General features: G+C 45.8%; 1 protein-coding gene across 2 annotated transcripts in view; it reads right to left on the bottom strand.

The window, feature by feature from the left end:
* Mb21d2 (Mab-21 domain containing 2) overlaps positions 1-23,396 on the bottom strand; it is a 112,157-nt gene extending 88,761 nt beyond the window's left edge. The window contains exons 1-2 of one of the 2 annotated variants that reach the window (XM_010624092.2): positions 23,196-23,396; positions 22,959-22,995 (exon numbers count right to left, since the gene is read on the bottom strand). In XM_010624092.2, the coding sequence (XP_010622394.1) occupies positions 22,959-22,995; positions 23,196-23,363 (205 nt within the window). In that variant the 5' untranslated portion in view covers positions 23,364-23,396. Of the gene's footprint in view, positions 1-22,166; positions 22,206-22,958; positions 22,996-23,195 lie in introns of those variants that run through there. The other variant, XM_010624096.2, reaches the window with a different exon arrangement.
* Between the last annotated feature and the right edge of the window lie 6 nt (positions 23,397-23,402).

The following is a 23,402-nucleotide window of genomic DNA, read 5'->3' as shown; positions in this document are numbered from 1 at the left end:
CAAAAAAAAAAAAAAAAAAAAATTAAAAATAGGCTGGAGACATAGTTCAGTGCAAAGATTCTGAGTTCAACACCAGAAAAAATAAAAAGCCTAGTGGAGCAGTTCAAACTATACCCTCCTCACCACTCACACAGGCTTGACGGAGCATGGACAAAACCAACACAAGTGGGTTCAAGAAGCACAGGGTCCATTGGAAAACTAACCAGGCAGGAACATTAAAATATATGCATTACTAAACAGACAGTCACGTTTTTTCCTTTATGTGAGTGCACACACATCTGATTCAGTACAGGCAGAGGGATCCTTCTGATAATAGGACTGCGGCCCTCATTAAGATGTCTGGAGCCTGGGCCCTGAGACACAGTTAGTTATGATTAACAGAGAAGGGGAAAGCACGAACCAAGGCACAGGAGATTGAGAGCTAACTCTAGAGTAGAGCTCAGAATGGCTGGAATGTGAACACCCGACTGTGGGGCTCCTGGGAGGAAAGAATTCAAAGCGTGGGTTATTTTGAGAGGGTGGTTGTCTCTGAATCTCTAATTTTGTGCTTAAATTTTATTTTGTAGGTATTTTTGTCTCTTCCTTCCAACCTTTGCTTCCTTCCTTCCTTCTTTCTTCCTATTTTTGCTGTTGTCTTTGTTCCTAAATCTCATGGTGAGACTACTAGCCCCAGAAGCATTTTCTCGAGGCCAGTCTGCAGCGAAAACCACGAGACACCTGCCCTGCTGCTGGAGTTTATCACAGGATAACAAATACAATGGGTCCCTCAAGCCCAAGCCAAAACTACCCCCTAAAATACCTAAGAGCAAAGCAAAAATGTACAAAGGCTAGAGAAGTGTTCTAATGAACTAACTGCAAAGTGTGCAGTGTGATTGTAAAATATTTTAGCAAAAGTTTTCTTCCACAATTAGAAGTAACTCTCCTCAGTCCTGGGATTAAACCTAGTCCAAAGACCTTCAGCAAACAGAACTGAGTTCCTCAACATCCACATCCAGAGAGTCAATACTGGCTTTAATAAAATAATGTAATAAAAGCATTGTTCAGTGAGTAAGAAATTCCCAAGAAAATCCAAGGGGAGAACTCAGAAACACCTTCTCTTCAATAAATAAGAAATATCTAATGCTATTTCTGAAACTATAGGTAGTCAGTAAAACAATTCCTCTCACTTTTATTAATTCCCAGAACACAGAGAAACAAGAGCCAAAAGCAACTTTTTCTTGACATCCTTCAGGCGTTTTTAGAAAAATAGATGCTGTGGAATACTTACCTGGGGCACATTTCTGCCTCCCTCACAGGACAGGTATGAAGATCAGATGTACAGAAGAGTAGACTGCTTACAGTCAAGGGATATGTGAAGAAAAAAAAATGTGGAGGTTCTATTTTCACAGATCACAGATGCCAGGGGAAACCCTGACAGAAATAACAGGAATAAGAAGATTCTTCTCTAGTATCTTCTTAGGGAAATTATGATTCAGGTGAATCTTGGAAACTCCAGACATGAGATAAACAAAGAGCTTGTATTTTTTTCTTTAAAGGACCTTAGGTTGTATGGAGTCTTAGGTTTAGTATTTAATGACCAATGGGAATCGTGATTAAAGGTAAAATGAGGTGCCTGCATTATTATTATTTTCTAAGTACTGAAAAAGTCCTGTGTGATCTGTTCTGTAAGTGATGATTCCAGAAAAAGCCTTAAAGTGAACAGTTGGAGTATCATGACTCTACTTGACTAAAACAGATACAAACTCATAAATTCTGAAAGCCATAAAGCCAAGCGATTGTGCTGTCTCCTAAAAACCTTTGAAACAAGCGAATTTCAACAAAAATTTTTCATGCAGGGAGATTATGGCACTGAGTCAAAGTGGCCATCTTCACATCCCCCAGGGCAGCTAGATATGGGATGGACACACCTCTCAGGAATCCTTGAATATCGGGTCCAACCAGAGCAATGAGGAGAGAAGTAAAGGATGGTGGCTTTAAACACTAATTGTAAAAATCCGAAGATTATTGTCTGGAGTGGGGAAAAATGATGATAACACCTTCTATCCCAGTCTAAAAGGTGCATTCTCAGAGGTCGTCTTCGTCCCTTCTTACTGGCTTATCAAACAAAAAGAGAAGCTCTACTCGGAAAGATTGAACCAAAGATTTACTGAGAATACAGAACACACATCGTCTTCTGACTCCTACCAAGTTTCTCTGGAAGCTTCCAGCTCCAATTAATTGAGTCATTTTATCTCAAACAACCTTGGATGTGGACAAATAGGTATCTGCCTGGCTCCACCCTCTCCTCCCCGCCACACACTCACAGCAGGAGGCCTCGGCATCCGCACTGATAGATGACCCAGTGGTTTGTGCCTTTGACCGGCCTCTGCCGTCCTGGGCTTCCATTTCCCATCAGTGCCAATGAGGGCTGCCACCTTTCTTGAATACTATTATGGCTTGGATCTAAAGTGTTCCTCAAAAGTCTCCTGCATTCAGATTGGTTTGCGGGGGATCCTCATCAGTGGATCAGTGCATTCCAGAGTTCGTGGCTGAATGTGCTGTGAGTAGGTAGAGTCTAACTGGAGGCCAAGTGGAGGTGGGTCACTGGGGGATGTGACCTGAAAGGCTGTGCTCTTCTTTCTCCCTGGCTCTCCTCTCGCTGCTTCATGGCTACCATGGATGAGTCGGCTGTGTTCCTTCCTATCCTCCCATGGCGTCCTTTCTGCCTTGGAGCCAGCCAACTGTGGACTGAACACACTGGAACTGTGAGCCAAAATACACCTCACCTCCTTTCAGTTGTGGGTGTCAGGTATTTTGTCTCAGAAACAGGAAAGACAACTAATACAAGTCTGCTATGTGTCTAGCCATTGGGCTAAGAGTATTTTATCCTTAATTTAAACTCAGACACACGCATAATATTAGCTCGTGTCAAGGAGGTTTAGGCTTCCGTCAACAGTTGGACAGACAGGAAAATTCAGAGCAGGGTTGCAGACAAAGGATTGTCCAACCTCAAAGTCTGCTGTCTGATTATTCCTCTTCTCAGTAAAGCATTAGAAAACGATGGCATTGAGCCTAATGAGTATAAAGAGCCCTTCTAAATTTAACTGCATTGTTCCCAACAGTTCTAATCTCCAGGTTCCAGAGTTCCCTGTGTCTGAATTCATCTTGCTCCTGCTTAATCAGATGCCTCTGCCTTGCCAGGTCTGGAAAGCACAGAGATCAGAAACAGGAAAGAGAGCAGTAGCAGGCAGCCCTGACATTCTAGGAGAATCCCTGATCTGTATTTCACACACAGCTGGAGCCCTGTGACCTCCTGTCATCTGCCAGCAAGCTTGCCAAGCCTCGATTCCTTTTAGCCAAGAACAGAATCCATCACCTAGCCATGGCCAAAGAAAGGTTTCAGAAAACAGCTCATTATTCCTAAAAACTGGAAACTAGTGGCTAAAGAATAAGCTCAGTGGCAGTGTATACTCAGGATAAGGCTGTGAGTTTAATACCCAGTACCATAAATTAATTAATACAAAAAACTGTCTAAAATGCTAATATTAAAGTCCCCTAAAATCTCCACACCATCCATTTACCCAGCATACACACTGAATGTCTTCTCTATGCCAGACACTGTACAGGGTGCCACAGGACAACACCAGACACTAGCATGTCTAGAATAGCAGCCTGTGGAGCCAGGTACAAAATGGCAAAGAGCAAAGGTTCAAAGAGGCTATGAAGCCATACACATGGCAATGCTCTCAAAACAACTCCAATAATTTACTTGCTGAATACCAAACAACATAAACCTACTGTCACATACATGATCGTATTTAACTCATTGGATATATGGCTTATTTAGAGAAAAATCGCTTCCTCATATTCCCAAGTAGCACAATAAAAGTAATTTTGTCAAGAGGAGGTCTGAACGTGTCATCTTTTAACTTCTGATGGGGCACAGGCCTTCTTCAAGCAAAAGGAACTGAACCCTTTCTGCCTTGCAAAACACATTAAGTCTGGCATCTCCCTCTGTGCCCAACACCTCGAGAGTGACAGCCTCACAGCTTCATGGATAGCAATGATTCTCTTACCAGCTAAGAATCTTATGCCACCAACTTCCACTCAATTCAACGTACATGCGTAGAGTCTCTTCTCTATGCCAAAACTGACTATCTAATGCAGCCTTCCTAGCAACCTACTCAGCCCAGTAGTTTTGTGGGGAAAGGAAAAGGACGAGGAGGAGAAAGAATAAAGATGATTCCCAGTCTAAAAGGAGCACCTCGGGCTGGTATATCAACAAGCCGAGACTACACTGCCACAATTTTTTTGTGCCAGAACATAAATCCAGATGTTCATTCAAAGTCATCTGAACTTTTAGATGTTGCCGTCTAATTCAATCGTGGGTTTTTAATACAAGGAGAGCCAAGTGAGATAGGGTTGCACATGAAACGCAGGCTCAGCAGCCAATTTACAGCATCTGGGTTATAAGAATAGATACACTAGAAGGAGAACAAGAAAAAGTGCCCTAAAGGAGGCCAACTTTTGCTACACCCAAACCAGCAAGAGCAAAGCAGAGGGGGACATGTGTGGCTTTCCTGTGAGTGGAGGGAGAGAGGAGGAGCCCCACCCTGGCCCCGAAGAAGAGCACCTGCGAGAGCCTCCTTTCATAGGGTTGCTGCTCTGAAGCTCTGAATGCCACTGTGGTGACACGGCCTGGTGTCTAGTATAGTCAAGAAACCTTAATTCTTGTGTTATTATCACTGCCATCGGGGCAGGAAAATCTCAAGCACATCAAGCCACACCAGCTGTGTACCCTCAGCAAGCTTTAACCTTTGGTCCATATCCTCAGGGTCAGTGTCCGTGGGTGGGTTCAACCAACTGTGGGTCAAAAAGTTTCGAAAAAATCTGCTTCTGTACTGAACATGTAGAGCTTGTTTGGCTTTGGTTTTTGCCAGTGCCATCAGTCCCTAAACAATACGGTGGCATTATCTACACAGATTTATATTCCACTAGCTATAATGGATAACCAAGAGACAACAGGAGAAAGTGCTCGGGTTAAATGCAAATAGCGGGCAATTTTCTGTAAGAGTCTTAAACATCTGCAGTTTGAGCATCCGCAGGGGTCTTGAAACCAGTCCCCTACGATACCCAAGGGACAGCCATACTTAACTTCTCTCACTCACTGTCATCATCCATAAAGCGCGCTGGCATCAACCAAGCTTCCCAAAATGTCAGCTGTTATTGGTGTCACAGAGGTGACACGAAGCCTTCCCTAAAGTGAAATGTGAAATGCGATAAAAGAAAAACTCTAGAGGGAGCACAAGCAAGAAGTTTGAACAAATCGTTTTCCAACAGTTCAATTGGATTTTAGGCACATGAGTAACCTACCTGAGCCTTCACGGCTTCGTTTGTAGGATGAGCAAAAACAAAATCATCTAATTCATGGGTTTGGGGATGAAAATATTTTGCGTATTATCATGTGTCAAATATAACAGTGATGAAGTACTAGTTCTCTATTCCACACAACACACCCGTGAAGACCCCACGAAGCACTCTCAGCAGCGCAAAGTCCTTGGTATCCACACTAGAAACTGTGCTAAATGTCAACCTCACCACTCCTGTCTGTACAGTGCACCTTCAGCTCCAAACAGGCTCACTGTCCACACATCTGCCAGTGCCTAGGCATTCAGGTAATTCTATCCCCATGGCCACATGAGGACTTAGAACCTGGGTTTCTGAGCTGTTAACCCCAAGCTGACTGTCATGCTGCAGCCAGCTAGGAAGAAAGGCTTGGAGTGGCGTGGTGGGGAGGGTGTCTTAATTCAAGAGTCTGCTAAATTGTTTTTAATTCTCAAGCCCTGCTTATTAACAGGGCTACAGCAGGCAGACTTGAGCTAATATTACAGCCATCCACAAGCAGAATGTAGCTCTATAATTACTCTGATGTTTCTAATAAGAGTTTTACAATGGGCACAGAATTATATAGAGGGGGAAAATTGTATTAGACACCTCTGAACCTGGAAATTGTATTACTTAGAACCTTGGCAAATGAGTCCTAAGTATTTAAAGAAGATTAAGATGAATTTCCCATTTGGTGTCCTACTTAATTTGCACAGCAATGTTTGGCTGTCACCTTCCGTGTAAACTGCTCAGGGTCGTACCCTGGCATCCACACTGTAGTTATAATGCCAAGTGGCTGCCCAGCACTGTCACAGGACCAAGGGCAGCAGGGCCCAGGGTGCCAACCTCCCCGCCAGGGCCAGCTCACCCTTCTGAGAGCCACAGAAGGGGCCCTTGGCTTCCCCAGGTCTCATGGGACACAATTCAGGACTTCCTCAAAGCAGAAGGCAAACTGCTCTCCAGAAATTCCCTTGAAAAGCAAATCACTGACCCCAAGCCATCACTACTACAAGGTCCCGCATCTGACCCAACATTTCAAAAGTTCCACTATTTAACATTATACATATCAACAGGGCCCAGGAATTAGCTCAGTGGTTCCGCCACCTGCCTCGCAAAGACAAGAACCGGACTTCGATCCCCAATACCAAAGGAAAAAAAAAATAATAGTTAATAAAATATATGATATACATATCAACATATATCATATCAATAACAATGTATCAGTAAAAGGGAAAGAGAACTCTATTACAAAGGCTGAACTCACTCGCTGGGAAAGGGAAGTCCAATTTCCTCATTTCAAAAATGGGAAAGTGAGAGCGGCCCAGGGGAAGTGACTTGCTGAGGACAACACAGTAGCCCAGGGAGTGTATAAGAAGTGCATTTCCTGGAACATCTGGGAAACACACCTAGCAATTCTCAGCACTGTGGCAAGGGGATTCACGGTCCATCTCTACTCTTCCCCTCCTCACTCCAAGGCTTGATTTCCTCTCCTCTTCAGAGACACCCTCTCCCCTTCCTCCCCCCACCCAGGCTCTTCCCTCCCCATCTCCCCAGCCCTCTACTGGCTTCTCCAAAATGCAGACAACAGAAAGCTGTTTCCACTTCGTGGGGTCTTTCATCCTCATCATAACAGGAAGGCAACGCGTCCTGGGAGCAGCAAACGGAGAGATATTTAAACGTTGTCAGAATCTCATAAACTTTTTGCTTGTGATCCATCATATACCATCTGATTTTTGGTTTTTTGTTTTCTGCAGAGGCAATTAGAAGCTTCTGTTTCTACTTATCAGTCCTGAGAGTGAGGCTGAAGTTCCCCTCTCTACCCATCCTTCAACCTTCTGCCCTTTCCGTAAGACTGACTGCCTGTGGCCTTTTCCTCACACGCACAAAGGTTAGGACTGATAAGAAGGGTAAGTCTTGCTATGAAATCTCCGTCATCTCCTCTTTGCCATAACTGAGCACATTCCCAAGCTTTCTCGGCCTCTCCCAGAAGATTCTGTTGGCATCCTGCTCTTCATCACTCCTCCCTCACTTCCTGACCTTCTGCACGAATGGCCAGTCACCAAGACCCACAGGAGCAGGAAACAAGGAGACAGAGGCGGGAACCTGCTGAGGAATCACTGCGTGGCCATTTCTCTTCAAGTCAAAGACTGGAGGAAGAAGAGTCTTTTCTTAATAACTCTGCTTCTGGACCAGGGCCCACCTTCTTCATTCTACCAGCAGGTGCTCTACTCAGTACCACCTCCACCCTGCAGAGAAGTAGTAACTTCTGAGTGGGTGCTCCACTATGGGCGCTCTAAACTCAAACATACAACCAAGTCAGCTCCAAATCAGATCTCCCTTAAATTATCATCTTTTCTGCTTTGGTAGTTAAAAATTACTCATATAGGCACTTTATTTAAAATGGCATAATTTCAGTTCCTTTAATTCAGCCAGGGAAGAGACTTCCAACCCATGCAGCCAAAGATGGTAAAGTAAGAGGACTCTGCTCCTCACTATGGCCCTAAATAGCATAAGCGTCCTGTTTGGCCAATGCTACACTTTTTTACATGTCCAGGAAACTATTAAAAGCCAAAGAAATGTTCGTATATTTCCTGGAAAAAATCTAGCTTTTGTTTGTTTACACAATTGAAAAAGGAACAATAAAATCACTAGCAGCTCCACCCTACCAACCCGAAATAGGTTAAACCAGGGCCGGGGATTTAGCTCAGTGGTGCCCCCGCCTGCCTCACAAGTGCAAGGTCCTGAGTTGGGTCCCGAGTTGGGTACCGGTACCAAAAAAGAACAGGTTAAGCCAAAATGTTTGCAGAAAGAATGGCATGAGCCTTCATTTGGACAATGTTATTCTACTCCTTGGGCTGGAACATTAATCACATTTAGGCAGCAGGAAAATTGGGAAGGGAAGGGAAAGCGGGGGAGGGGGAGGGCAGGGCAGTTTCATATTGTGCTGTTCCTTTAACACGGCATGTGCACGCTCAGTCCTTAAAACAGCACTGCAAAGCTGGCAATTCCCTTCAAAATCTTTAAAAACTAAAACAGGCTATAAAATTAGGATGAAACCGAATGCTTTTATCCCTGTTTTACTTACCCAAGGTCACAGCAGAGACTAAGGTCTGCCTGTCCCGTTCACTTCCTCTTTCAGGACATGGACACCTACTCTCCATTCCAGATCCAGAAGGACCAATGCAATGGTACTGTTTACCCCAAATAATAATAATACCAAAATACACAGTTGGCCCACAAGTTCATCACTACAAGAAACTCAGCCCTTCGTGCCAGCCCAGGGTCCCATTAGTCCCTCACAGCAATCAGCAACACCACACAACTCCTTAGTTTCAGAGTAGCTCAACAGGTAATGATTCAGCTGCAATCCTTTATATTTAAGGAGAAGTTCCAACCTTAAGGTATGACTCCAGGAGCTTGCTGAGGGTTGTGGGGCCTCCAGCAAGAGCACAGGATATGGGACAAAAGGAGTGGAGATGCCTCCAGAAGTGATAAGAAACGGCAGGGGAGAAAGTGAAAAGAACCAAGAGCTCTCTTCGTTCTAATATGAACCATCAGAGTGTAAATGATAAATTCTCCTTATGAGAAGGGAAGACACACAAGGACAGAGAAGATGAGGAATTAATAACAAACCATCTCCTTATAGCTACCAGTTTTCCCTCCTTAGGTCCAACATCTCTGTGGGATCTAGAGGGAACTGATATAAGGTGGTGACATATGGCCCCACTGAGGCTCGGAGCCATTGTATAGCTCTGTTTAAAGCCACCGTGCTGGTCAGCACCACTGGGCAGACAAGAATCCAGGTTTCCTGACCCACCTGCTGTGTCAGGACAAGAGAGGCAGGGGAGGACTGGGACAAACACCAGAAAGTGTGGTACTCCTAGAGGGGCAGTTCCTGTTCAGGACCAGGTGATTATGGCCTAATAGGACTAAGGGCTTGTTCTCATTTTTCAAGAAAAGTCAAAAATACGGTCTGGTGAAAAATCACCTAGCTTTAAAATATTTGATACCAAATTTTAAAAAACAATATGCTGGTCAAATCAAACACATACATAAGAAAAACAGCCCACAAACAACCAGTGCTAAATCCAATGTATGGAAAATAGAGAGCCAGTGAAAATACTGTATGTGTTTCCCACCTGAGAACAGAGGGGATAAGTTATTGATACTAAAAATCCAAACGTCCACCAAGCACTACCTCTTATCTGTATATACTACTGTTTTGCAACTATATAAAGAAGCTATTAAAATAGTATTCAAAGTAACTTACATAGTTGACCAAATTTATAGTAGTGTTGAATAATTATTCATTTTTTCCCAATGAACTGATAGCAAAAATATAACCATTAACACTTGAATTCTGTCTCCCTCACCCTCTAGGCTGGGGATTGAACTTAAGTCTAACACTGAACTACACCACCCATGGTCTCTCATAATTTTTTAATTGGGAAAGAAAATCTCCATACTTAGAAAAAGTTAGGAATGTTTGGACTAGACAACTTCTAGAGTCTGCTTTTTATTTTTTTGGTACCGGGGATTGAACTCGGGTCCTTGCGCTTGCAAAGCAGGCCACCGAACCGCTGAGCTAAATCCCTGGCCACTTAGAGTCAGCATTTTATATGCTACAGAGAGGCAGGAGACTAGAAAAGAAATGTGTATATTCCCCGAGGAATGTCCATAACAGGACAGACTTCTGCCCCCCTTGCCCCACCATGAATAATCACCACTTGATCGCCCAAGCTCAAGAATGAAAGAAAAATGCTAAAAATATCAGCAACATTTATTGAATGCTCCCTAAATATTTATGGAACTATGTTTCAGCACCCCCCCCAAATAGTAAAGACCAATAAAAACAGGCGCATAAAAATCCATCACCAATACGTTATGGCAGTGGGAAACAGCAGACATTAATCAAAAGTAATTGCACATCCCTAAGTGGCCAGTATGACCAAGAAACCGGTGCAGCTAGCACGCCAGCTGAGGGGAATGTGGCCAGTTCCGGGCTAGCCTAAAAGTTCTTGGGCTATTCCCAAGAAGAGATGGTCCCATGCGACTGGAAGGCACGGGCATCTGGGCTCAGAGCCCTGAGGCTGGGGAGGAGGCAGCACAGTGGCTTTCTTCTCTCATACTCCAAACGTTTTGGGCATAAAGTACACTGCAGAGCCAGTACCACGCACAGGGCCTGTCTCACAGCACGCAGACAAGAAGGTCATTGTCAAAGGCCATCCCTGGGAGTTTCCACACTGCTTCCATGACTGGGGGACACTTCCACTCCTGCTATGATTTGTATTCCTGGAAAATGATAAGTAGGATGGAATGAGGCTGCTCCACATCTCCACAATGTGAGCACCAAGGTCTCAAGAGGTTATTTCTTCTAAGGACTGACGACTGTGGTACAGTGCCCACGTGCTTCCAGGCTATGAGACAAATTCATACACGAGCATCTGCCCCTATGGAGCAAACTGGCCAGGCCTACTTACTCTAACAAATCGTTAATCACCTTACCAGAAGAGTCACGATGCTAAAGAAGCAAGTCCTTTAGTTCACATAGAACCATTCAGTTTGTAATTTTTGATTACAAAGAAAACCTCTTAAAAATACACTGACATATGCCTTCTACTGGGGGAAAAGAAATACTCTCCGTTATCCCACAGTGATAGACCACATTAACTATATCCTAATTAAATGTTCTAAATCTGGAATGAAACCCACTGGGGTAAGGGGAAGGCAAAAGCAAAAGCCTGCATCTTCGTAAAACTGCCCTAATTTATGCAGCATCAAGGGCCCAGCTGACTTTTGTACAGCTTAAATCAATCAATTAGCAGGGCTAAACTTTCTGACTTTCAGAACAGAGGCTGTGGCTGGGATGAGATTTCACACAAAGAACTATTAAATAAACAAAACCCACAAGCATCAAAAGAACATTTGTCCCCAGGGCTGCCAAGGAAGCTAAATGACTGAATGAAAAGACTCTGGACCAGCAGCCATAACCACATCAGCAACTGGCTTCCAGGGCAACAAAACCACCCCTTTCCCCATTCTGCCAGCTACTTCTCCCTGCCTCTCTCCCCTCATGTTTGGTGCTGCCGCCTGTTGTACGCTTTCAGCCACCACAGCCTGGCAGTTCTGTGCAGGTGCAAGGAAAGAAAGAAAGTGCTAGACCGCCTGGGTTTGAATCCGGTCTTTCTGAGACCTTGAACTAGCGATCAGGACTTTAGAGTCCTGATCTGTGAGGTGAGGATGGTAACAGTACCCACCATGCAGACAGTCATGAGGATTAGATGAGGTACTGATTACAAAACCCTTGAAACAAAGCAACGAGTCGGAAAGTGTTTCTCAATTTCACCACCTGCGCCACCAGCACTGCTGTTTGACCTCAGGCAAGTCACTGTCCACTGTGGAGATGAAGTTCCCCCCTCAGCAAAGTGATGTGGGTGGATGACCTGATTGTAGGAAGATCGCCATGGGCTTATCTCCTCGTAATACCATACTTTTAATCCTACTGTAACTCTAAATCCCCCTAAGACTCTGAGCACCAAGACCAGTCATGGAGCTAATGCTGGCTCCTTGCACTGGATGGAGGGAGATGGGCCGTGAAGCTCCAGTCCCTCCAACCAGCTAGCTGGCTTTCCTCATTCCAAGTCGCATACGCAAGATGACTGATACTCAAAGCTGTGAAAAGAGCACAGGTGCAAAAAAAAAAGCATACATCTCAGAGGAAAGAAGCCACACAGGGAGAGACAAGGAACGATTAAAAAAAAACAAAAATGAAGCAAACACATACAACAGGCCAGAAATACACTCTGCCCTCCAGTTATCTTTTTAGCATCCTCCCTGTAGCAGCAATTAGGGAAACTTCAAACTACAGGCTCACTTTGTAGCAGGGAGAGTGTCCCCAACCTTGAAGCACAGCCCCCTTGAAAGGATCTGCCCTGCTCTTCAAAGCCAGGCAAAGGCCTCCTCCGGGACCAAGAGCTACGGGTCCAACAGTCTAGGGTACAAACACCTTTCTGAGCAGCAGTCGCTGCCCAGCATCTACTTGACCTCCACTCTGCCCGAAAATAGTCAGGGCTCAGGATGAATAAGTCCCCTCTCCTTTCTGCCCTCAGTTTCCCTGTCTGAGAAACGGAAGGGAGAAGGCATCTGGCCAGCTAATTTTCAAGTGTTTTAGGACCATTACAACCACAGAATTCCATCAGTGACTTCCACTTTGCATGGGCAAACGTCTTTATAATTATTATTACTACATTTTTTGACATGAAGTTCCCAAAAAACGATGTAGATTTATTTGCTGTTTTCTGCCTGAAGCTAAACCTCTTGGGTCCAAATCTCAGCTCTACTAGTAGCTCTGTGACTTCCGACAAATCCCTTGCCTATGCTGCAGAATTCTCATCAGTTAAAATATAGATAATATTACCTTCCTTGCAGGGCTGTTGTTAGGATTGATTTGGTTAATAAAGGTAAAGTATGAAATACTTAGAACAGTGCCTAGAACACAGTAAACTTTATTTTAGCGTGGCTATCATTTTCAGTGTTACATACCTAGTGTTTCTACTCACAAAGAACACATATTTGGAAGACAGCACGCTAGCCCAGATATATACACACACATGGGGTGCACAGAGAACCTGAATTCTGGTCAGATCTCACCCCATACTAACTGGATGCTCTACTCTTCCCTCTGTGCCTCAAATTCCAGAGCAGTCAGCACAAGGATTTCCCTAAAACATTCCGATCAGGGATGACAAACTGACAGTCAGTGTTCTGTCTGAACTACAGTTTTAAACACCATGGTGTTTCTTTGAAAGTTGGTTTTATTCTCAATATTTAAAAATCTAGAAATGTCTCATAAAAGACTAAAATATGCAAAAATCTCACCATCCTTGACCCTCCACTGTGGTTCTTAGAGGGTGGTCCCTGATCCAGCATCAGCTGCATTATCTGAAAACACAGAACTGCAAATTCTGAGGCTCCACCTCAGGCCTACAGAACCCCAAATCTTGGGTGTGGGGCCGGCAGCCCGTATAACAAGCCAAGGACCAGTGCACAGCTGGACAATCCGTGCAGCAGAGCAACAGCTGGCAGGTCTTGGGGAGCAGGCATCGTCCGACCAGACGACAAGAGGCGACCTCAGCTCATGGTTGCAGCCCAACGCCCTGGGCTCCCCACTGCACTCATCTCCCTCGCCATGCTGTCCCTGGAGGGTCCTTGGCACCGCAGCTCCGATCCAAACGGACCCACCTCTTCTCACAACAGAGTTACGAGTCCCTTGGGCACCATATGACGGTAGGATTGTGTTGTTCCAAGTCAGAAACACAGCCTAGACGAAAGCAGGCTTCACACACCAAGGGCACAGTTGAGAGAACAAACTGTTGAGTTTCCTTTATTAATCACAACACAATCCGCTCAAGCAGCTGCTATTGAGAACAGCTGCAGCTGCTAAAAGGGTGCTCTAGAAGCAGCCCAAAAAGTGCTTACAAGTTGAATACCAACACAGGCTCAGGCACGTGGGAGCCTGTGGACTGCTGTCATGGTTCTGCCTCCCGATCTCGGAGCCTCTCTCTGGTCCAGAAATCCTAATCCTCCTCCTCCTTCTCCTCCACCTCCTGTTCCCCAAAGTAGGACAAGATAGAGGAGAGAGACAAGTCTGAGAACTAGAACATCAAAGGACTTCGGGCTGATCCCAGCTGACCATTCAGTGGCCTTGAGTGGGCTTCACTGATCATCCTTTCTTCCAGTGCTAAAATAGATACAATAACAGCTACTTCACAGGGATCTTGTGAGAAGTCAAATGATACTATGTATATGACTGTATTTTACCCACCTGGAGGACAGGGAGCTAAACAAAGGCTTATTGTCATCCCAGGAAATCCAGTTTGACCCATAAATCACCAAATGTAAGACTTACTGTTGCCTAGGGCAATCAAGTGAAATCAGAGACATACAAGGCTACAAAGGACCTTTTAGGGAACTGCAATCCAACCTTTCTTGTTCCCCTCTTTGCACCACTATCCCTGAATGTCACTGACCAGGGTGGTCCCAACTGGAAGACTCCATCTCTGGGAGTTTTCACCACATTCCTCCGCCCAACTGGAACACGGACCATTCGTCCTTGTTCAGGCCAAGACCGCCTACCTGAGGGCCTTTGCACCTGTTCTTCTGTCTACTTGAACACACTTCTGTCTGCTCTTCAGAGGATTGGTTCCTGATTCTCCTTCCATTTCAAATGTCTGTTTCAAGGCAGCAATCTATATCACCTTTCATGCATCCTCTCCAGTCATCCCCCATAATAATATTTTGAGCTTCTTGTTCGTTCCTAGTGCACATCCATATTTACTTACATGTCTGATCCTGTGAAATCTTCCAGACAGCAGAAGCCTGTGGCGGTAGCGATTGTGAGTCTCTAATTCACCACTCTGGGCACTTACATAGTAATTGCACCATAGTAATTACATCAGCACATGATCAGCACACGAACATACGCTGGATGGGCTTAGGACTTAATGAATGAATGCTGAACACCATTGTGCACACTTTGTAGGCATCCTAGTACTGGTTGGAAGAAACAAGACAATCACCAAACCCCATTACTGAGTTAACTCACAAATAGTCATCAAGTCTTCTTTTGATGAGGACCAAATACATAAAAAATAAAAAGAACAAATTGAATAACAGTTCCCAGTGCTCACTTCATTATTCATAGCAGAACTGTCCCTGGTTATCTCTTTTTCTTGTGCAGAAGGAATTCATTAAAAGGCACTTAAATGGGATGAAAACAAAGAGGTGTTTCCTGGAGACCAGGCCTCACAGAGTGGCATAATTATGAACTATCCTTAAACAGATCACTCAACTAGCAAGTAAGTACTTATCCAGGCTTATGGTACACACTGTTCCAGACCCTGAGCACCAGCTGGCCAAGACCCAATTAATGGTCAGACATGGAGCGTGCAAGCTTTAGGGCTTGTAATTCCCTATCACTGTAAACTAGATTTACACACTACAAACTCTTGATTCCAGAGAACAGGGAAGGCCACAGGTGAATGAAACCTGCTACCTCTGCCTGGTCTGAGAATACAAAATCACTCCAGGAATCTTAAAAAGATGTTTGAGGGTAGCGAAGTCTAGACAGGCCATGCACTCACTGCGGCACAAGACATCAGAGGGCAGGACTGGGTCTTCTTCCCTAACTTCCTCTGCACCTTGGTTTTGTTTTGTTTTGAGACAGAAACTCTTGAACTCGGGGATATCCTCCTGCTTCAGCCTGAGTGCTGGGCTAATAGGGGTGTACCACATCCCCCAGTTTTCTGCAATTCTGAACCGCCCCCCAATTCCAGTACCCACCTCCGTAACACATACCTTTCTTGAAGACCTATCCTCAAAATACTTCACTGGATGAGAATAAAGATTGCAATCTACAAGAGGCTTTCTCTACTGTGCCAAAGGAAATCGGTGTCATCCGTGGTAAATAACAATAGTTTGTAATAATAAAGAATTGCTATAGCTTGAGTCCCAAAGAAAGCACTGGATCATGTTGCGGATGACTGATAAGCCTGTGGAACACCTTACCAGGAAAGACAACAGATACCCGACTTGCTCTCTGTGAAGCCGGAGAGGAGGCAGAGGTCATGGGACAAAAACCTAGGTCCACAGAAAAGGAGCAGCCTTAGCGAACAAACTCCAGCAATAGCCCGGACATTTGTTTCTTACACTGCCCTAGGATAAATCTTAAGGAATGCAGAAAAGGGGAACAAATTTGAAAAAAAACACCCCCCCTGAATAAGGAGATAGTATCAAGATTTTCTTGACTCCAGAAAAGATGATAAAGCTTCGCTGAACAGAAGAGGAAAATCAGTGACACTATCAGAACATTTTGGCTCTTTTATTCAAAGCCTCAAATAAGAAGCTTCACAAGATAAAGTTCTACAGAGTGACTCAAGTTCCTACATATTTAGTGAGTGCCTACTGTATATGTGGTCTCGATGGGGGTGCAAACATAAATATGCAAGGGATTCTGTAATCTACAGTATGGGAAAGAATATTTGAAGGGGACCGGGTATGAGGAGACCACGGAATAAAGGTCAATCTTTTCTACTCTTTATAAGAAGGCCTCAACAGGTCTTTCAGCCAAGAGAAAACAGCAGCGCACAGCAGGTGTCCAGGGCCATCAGGAGTCTCAGGCACTCTTACTTGTTTCTGTGACATGGATCTCTTGACAAACAGGTTTAGTGTGCGGACTACTGCAAAGGAGAGTATGTTGAAATGAAGATAATAACATTTCATACAATTTTCAAAGAAAATCAGTAGTACAATACACAGTGTGTTTAAAAAGTAAATTTGTAATAGAGTGGCATATATGATTCCTTACTAGCACATTTAATGATAATATCTAGCAAGCCTAAAATCTGCCATCATTTTAAAGCACAAATACCTGCAACAACCGTAATGGGAAAGGAAAGTACTTGCAATTTCTACTGGCAACAAAAACACAGGTAACACTAACACCACTATGGTGCGTTACTGACACTTATAATGGAAGGAAATGCTTTGTTACAGTTAGAGGTTGATGAAAGTAAAACACCCTTTTCCCCCAGTCCTGTTCATAGATTCTATGTCGTTGCCATGAATGCAGGTTAGAAACGCTGATAAAACAACCCAAGCAAAAGAGATGAGGAATATGGAGTAAGTTCCATGTTTATGTAAGACATGGAAAAAGAGACGGGAGGTAGCATTGACGGCATGGTGGTGTATGCCTGGAATCCCAGCTACTTGGAAGGCTGGGGCAGGAGGATCACGAGTTCTGGGCCAGCCTCAGCAGGTTAACAAGACCTTGTCTTTAAAACGGCTGGGGGATGCAGCTCAGTGGTAGAGCATTTGCCTAGCATGCACGATGTCCTGGGTTCCATCCTTAGCATTAATAAGAAAAAGACAGGTGAAGTCCTCAAAGCAAGGTAAGGTTCCATCACCCAGTTACTGAAGCAGGAAAGGCGCTTGTGATTGTTAATTATTCTGCGCCATCTTGACTGGGTTAAGAAACACCCAGGTTTATGCACATACATCTGGGCATGTCTGGGAAGGTGGTGGATGTGTGGCCTTGTGTACTGTTCAAGTACCCCACTCCCTTCCTGTATGCCCTGCTTCCCTGCCACCACCAGCAGAGCAGCCCTGCTCCACCGTGCCTTCACCAGAGATGTTCCTGCCTTGGGGCAGCCTCCAAGCACTGAAATCTCTAGGCAAATTAGCCTCTTTCTCTTTTAAGTCCTCGGTGTCTGGTATTTGGTCCCAACAATGGGGAAGCTGACAAGTACAGTGCTCTAGGTTCTAGAATGGTATCTTCTTTTGGAATAAAAGGAAATGACACCAAAGCAAGCAAGGAAAACCTCATTCAACAGGTTTCACATTAGAGCTTGTCTTCTAAAGTGTGGAAATGACAGCAGATTGGTAAATTCATAGAAAGAGCTTAGTAGAGGTTAGGAGACTTAGTAAGGGTAGCACATAGACCACATAATACAAAACAGAACTCAGAAATGCCCTTCCTCATATGGCACAAAAAAAGATTCCAGTCTCAAAAATTATATGCAGTTGACCACCTGGAGAAGGGAAAATCAACACCACCAACTTACATATGCTTACACAGTCAGCAACTGGTGCTCAGAGGGTGCTAAGTGACTTACTTGCACACAGTGACATACATGCGAGCTTACGTGAGAAGTCAGAGCTGGACCTGCATCTCATTGCCCTACTCAACATGAATACTGCCCTTGTTGAGAGCAAGGGCTTTGTATCAGCCTGACCTTGGTTAGGTCCCAGCCATTCTCTCTACTTGCTCGTACCTGGTGACCTTGGACAAATTCCCAAATTTCTCCCATCCCAGGGTTCCCCACAGTTCTGTAACTCAAGGGCCATGGGGGATGATCGGCTGACACTGTGCTGTGAAACCCCAGCACGATCCCTTGCACAGTGAACACCCTTAACTCAACGCAAGGTTCCTCTTCAAGGATGCAGGGCAGCAACTGCCCAGATCCAGGAGGCAGAACTGAAACCAACTGAAATTAGCACAAAAATAAAAGAAGGACTCTTTCCCCAACCATCCTAGATGTTTTAAGAGGAGGAACAAACTTCAGAGATGATCTTTTGATTCATACAGACACAGCACATTAGTGAGTACAAGAACTTACCAAGTAGTTGGAGGCCCACAAAGCAATAATTCGCCATCAAGACTGATGGGTGAATTAATTCAGTAAGAGAAAAGGGGCAGGAGGGGCCTTCCAGTACCAGAAAGTAAGGGCTTCAAAAGGGCCTGCGCTGGAGATGTAGAAAATGCTTACAACTATGGGAGGCCAAAAAGTACCATACAAGTGTAAAGCTTTGAAATAGCCAGGTGGTGTTTAGTGGCCTGGAATGAGACACTGGCTAGCAAACTAACCTCTTAGAGTTAGTGTGCACAGAAAGGAAGGGGTCTCCAAAGATCCTTGAGATATTCTCGGTGTTTTTGTGCACTACTTTTATCTCAGGATCCTGGATACTGCTTCATAAACATCGTGACATTCACTAGGCATTTGTTGAGTGCATGAAAAAAACGAGGAGCAGAAAAAAAAGGAGCAGACAGAAACAGACAAAGACAAACCGCCTGGCTCCCAGAGGCTAAGCCGGCTGTTCCCTTGGAGGCGGGGCCTTTGGGTCTTGGACCCAAGAGCAATAGAAACTGAGGGCCGGTATTGTGCAGGGAGCATAAACTTCTGCATCAAACACCTGGGTCTAAACCCGAGCTCTCAGTGTTCTAGGTATAAGTACTTGACCTCTTTGAGCATCAGTGTTTCAGCTTTTAAAAAGGCACCTGCTTCATCTTCAAAAGCGGTAGGAGGATACTTATCCTTAAAGCTGTCAGGCGATTACAAGAGCTAATGGATTTGTGCAAAGCAGCCAGCATTATGATCAGCACATATCACGGCCTTAACAAACAGCAGCGAGTGCTGGAATTGATCACACTCTCTACAGCCAAAGCCAGCATCTTCCCAACCTGCTGTTAACGGTAAGCCATAGTCCTCGCTGAAATCCAGCAGGAATACCTCCAGCCGAAGTTCTGTAGGTTTGCTAATAAAGCACATGTCTTTAAATAAATCATAAAACCATGCATACATTATTTGTCAGTTAGCAAAGTAATTTCACTTTCAGACACAATGTCTGAAAGGATGCATTACTGCTATCCATTCTTCATAAATTAAAAAACTAGGAATCCACAACCAGCATGCAGTAGACTGGGACCGAAACTACAGATTTTAACATTTTATTATAACGACCATGATTTTCTGGATTAAACATTCAAATAGGTGAATTTATTATGGAATAAAATACTTGAACTCAGACTACTCCATAAATCACTTGAGCTGCTGCTTGTGTTATGCTAATGCTTTTAGCTGAAATCAGAAGCAAAATCCTGGAAGTTGCTTTTTTTTTTTTTTTTATAAGCCCCTTCTCTAGATTTCATGCATCTATTTTTAAGAGTCTCAAGTAGAAAAGGAGGATGTCTTAAGAGTCAGGCTGACCTGTGTCTGAGGGAGATCTCTATCATTTACTAGCTGTGTGACCTCATTTGTTTCTTAACCCATTAATTTCCATCACCTTATCAGTGATGGGAAAGCAACATTTTCTCAAAAGGCAATGTAAAGTTCCTGGCCCCGAGAAGGTGATCAGCAAAGGCCAGAGACTCTAATAACCACACCCCTGTACCTACCATTGGGTTTGTAGCTTGGCTGCCTGTGTGTCTCTTTTCTGCCTCCTTCCAGCTTCCTGCACACCCTCTCTTCCACATAAACTCCGCAAAAACAACCAGCTCCCATATAACCTCACCAGGGAATGAAGATAACAAAAGAGCCAGCAGAGACATTATGCAAATACCAAATATTATTAAAACATTAATGAACTCTGGCAATTTCCCTGAATTTTGATAAATGGTGTTTATTATGCATCGCCAGCCTCTCGCACAATCTGGGCTCTCAAATATTAACTAGGAAATAACAGCAATCATTCTCCTAAAAGAGCAAGGTGTAAAAAAATAAGGAGTCTGGATGATTCTAGCTAACACTTGCCTCCAAATGAATCAGAATCTCTGTACAAGCAAGAGAAAGAACAGCAGGCAAGATCAGAGCCCAACGGGGCCACCAGTGGGCTCTGATCAGCCCTGCAGCCTGTACAGAGAGCCCTGCTCTGGGTCCTGACAGGTCATTGATTGTGACAACTGTCTACAACCCCTTGGCTCTCCTTTGTAACACTGCCTCCAAACAAGACAAAATGAAAAGGTCTGGAGAGCTGGAGGGACTTCTCTCCAGGTGAACAATCTGAGCAAGTGGCTTGCCTTGAAGGCTTCCATCCCCACACTGCCTGAAGCCGGAGGCAGCATTAGCCACAGCTGTACTGAAGAGGCCTGTACCAAATTCCCTGGCCATTGCATAATGCCTTTAAACTGCTGACAATTCTCAGGTGCAGCTCAGAGGAGAAACAGAACAAAGCCAAGAGAACCTCCCCCCTCCCCAACAACCCCCAGAAAGGAGGGCCTGGGACCACCCAAGGGACACCTTAACAAGCTGGGGGTCCTTGAGACGCCTCCTTGGAGTATTCATGAAAGACCCAAGGCTGTGGCAAGTGAAACAACATGTACAAAAGAGAGATTTTGTGTCCGAAGCCAAGCAAAAATCTGCTTTAGAAAAAGTAAATCCACACGGGGACCCTTGCGGACACCAAGCCTTCACTTGTCTAGAGCAGCCAGCACCTCATTAAAGGAGACTCAGAAAGGAACGCAGTACCACACACAGGCAAGCTCATTTCAGCGTCCAGAGGGGCCAAGGGCTTCAGTGACTCTCCAGCCTGCACGTTCTCTCCTGCAGGTGGAAACACCAAATTCCCAGGGGCAAGAAAGGCTTCTCTCTCACAAGGTCAATTGAGTAGAAAGGAACAGAAGCAAAGCTAGTTTTACCTGTCAACACAATGTGACCCGTGACATTAAACATATGCGTATACTGAACACCCTGGAATAATTCACTCCTTATGTTTGGATAAAGGCTTTGCAAATTCAGTGTATTAGACATAGGGGTAGCACAGAAGTCCCTGGTGAACTCGAACTTCAACCTCCCCTCCCCTATTTCCCCCATCTTCTGATCCATCCCTGTCCTGACTGGTTTTGACCCCAGCTACCTTTTTCCAGCGAAGGACCTAGACAAGAGGCACGCAAAACTCTGATGAGAGGGCTGTAAGAACACAATGGGAGGCTTCGGTTATTTATGCCTAAGAGAAGGGCCATGGTTAAGCAACTTAAATAACAGCCCTGAGCTTTCCGCTCGTGTCCCCACCCTCCAGACAATCACAGGGTTGGTTTTCAGACCTAGATGTTTTGTGAGGGTTTTAAGGCTCCCTCTGAAACCTGGCTCCACCCGGTTGTGGGTTTTAAACTGAGCTAATAATTCACCTAAAAAGGTGAACTGTCAAATATCTCAAAGAACATCTTTTCCGCCTCATACACACACAATCCAGCATACACTTGGGAGTGCGTAGCAAAAGGTAAAAAGGGAGCGTGCAGCCCCAAGTTTTAACGTGTTCCAGCCAACTTCCCACACCGTTACCGGACCACGTTCAGGGTGTCTCACGCACCCCCCTTAGGTTGTGGCGAGAAGAAAACCTAGAGTGAATGAGGCGGCTCAAGGAGCGAGCGAGCAACAGCCCGCCGGCTGGAATCCAAGTAGATCGCAGGGAGGAGGCAAAGCCGTCCTCCTCCGTGACGGAAAGACCTCTGCAATCACATTCCCCACTACCTGTAAAAGTGGCTGTGGATATTCGAGCACACACCCAGACGCGCGGCGGGCAGAGCCACACGAGCCCGTCCTGCGGCAGGCTAGCGGCGAGGCCACGTACTGCAGGGCAGCCGCGGTTCCGGGGAGGCTGCCTGCAGCGCACACCCCATTCTACAACTCAGTGGCAATAATCCCAGTGTCAGGACGGGGGAGGGGGGGCGCTTTCCCAGGCCCAGGCCGAGCTCAATTTTTTTTCCTTTACACCTCACTGAATAATCTATCGGGACCCGTAGGTGAAGGCCCGGGTGGTGGCAGTGGGTGTCTCTCCGGGTCAGCGCCGGGACAATAAGCCCAGAGGCAGGGGCCAGCGCTCCTCTGCGGCCAGGGCTCAGCGCCGGATCATTAGAAATTCCCAGGTCAGCAGCAGCTCCGGAGAAGCACCGGAAATGCTTCCGCGAGCTTCAAAGAGGGAAGTTGATTTGCAAATCAAAGTTGCAGGAACTCCGGGGCTCCTAGAGTGCCTGGGCGGGCTTCTCAGGAACACCCAACAAGTTTGGCCACCCGGGGGCTCGGGGTGACAGCGCCGCGCCGCGGGACCGGAGAAGCAACTTGTCGCTCGGGCGCCCTAGGGGAAGCAGCTCGGACTGCGGCGGAGAGAGAAGGGAAGGGGCGGGACGCGCGGGTCACACATGGGGCACCCGGCTCGGGGAAGGCAACCCCGGAGGAGAGCGCCGGAGACGGGGCGCCGGGCTCTCCGCGCCGCTTCCCATCACACACGCGCGCACACGCACACCTCCCCCTTTCCCTCCTTACCCAGCATGGAAAAGATGAAATCCTTGGCGGTGTGGATCTCCAGCGCTCTCTGGTCGTCGTATTCCCTCTGGTCGACATGGGGCACCCGGCTCGGGGAAGGCAACCCCGGAGGAGAGCGCCGGAGACGGGGCGCCGGGCTCTCCGCGCCGCTTCCCATCACACACGCGCGCACACGCACACCTCCCCCTTTCCCTCCTTACCCAGCATGGAAAAGATGAAATCCTTGGCGGTGTGGATCTCCAGCGCTCTCTGGTCGTCGTATTCCCTCTGGTCGTGCTTGGTGAATTCTTGGATGAGTTTATTCAATTCCTCCACCCGGGTTCCCGATCTGAAATCCAGCTCCGGGAAGGCAGGCTTGTTGTTGCAGCCCAGGGAGGCTGCCTTGCTGACGGTGGGAGCCGCCATCTTCGAGCAGAACGCGCCGAGCAGCGGCTCCGCGGCGCC

The sequence above is a fragment of the Fukomys damarensis genome, unplaced genomic scaffold, assembly GCF_012274545.1.
Source record: "Fukomys damarensis isolate Sample0158 unplaced genomic scaffold, DMR_v1.0_HiC HiC_scaffold_12, whole genome shotgun sequence".
Lineage (NCBI taxonomy): Eukaryota > Metazoa > Chordata > Mammalia > Rodentia > Bathyergidae > Fukomys > Fukomys damarensis.
The sequence above is the reverse complement of the archived record's forward strand: the minus strand, read 5'-3'. Positions and strand labels throughout refer to the sequence as shown.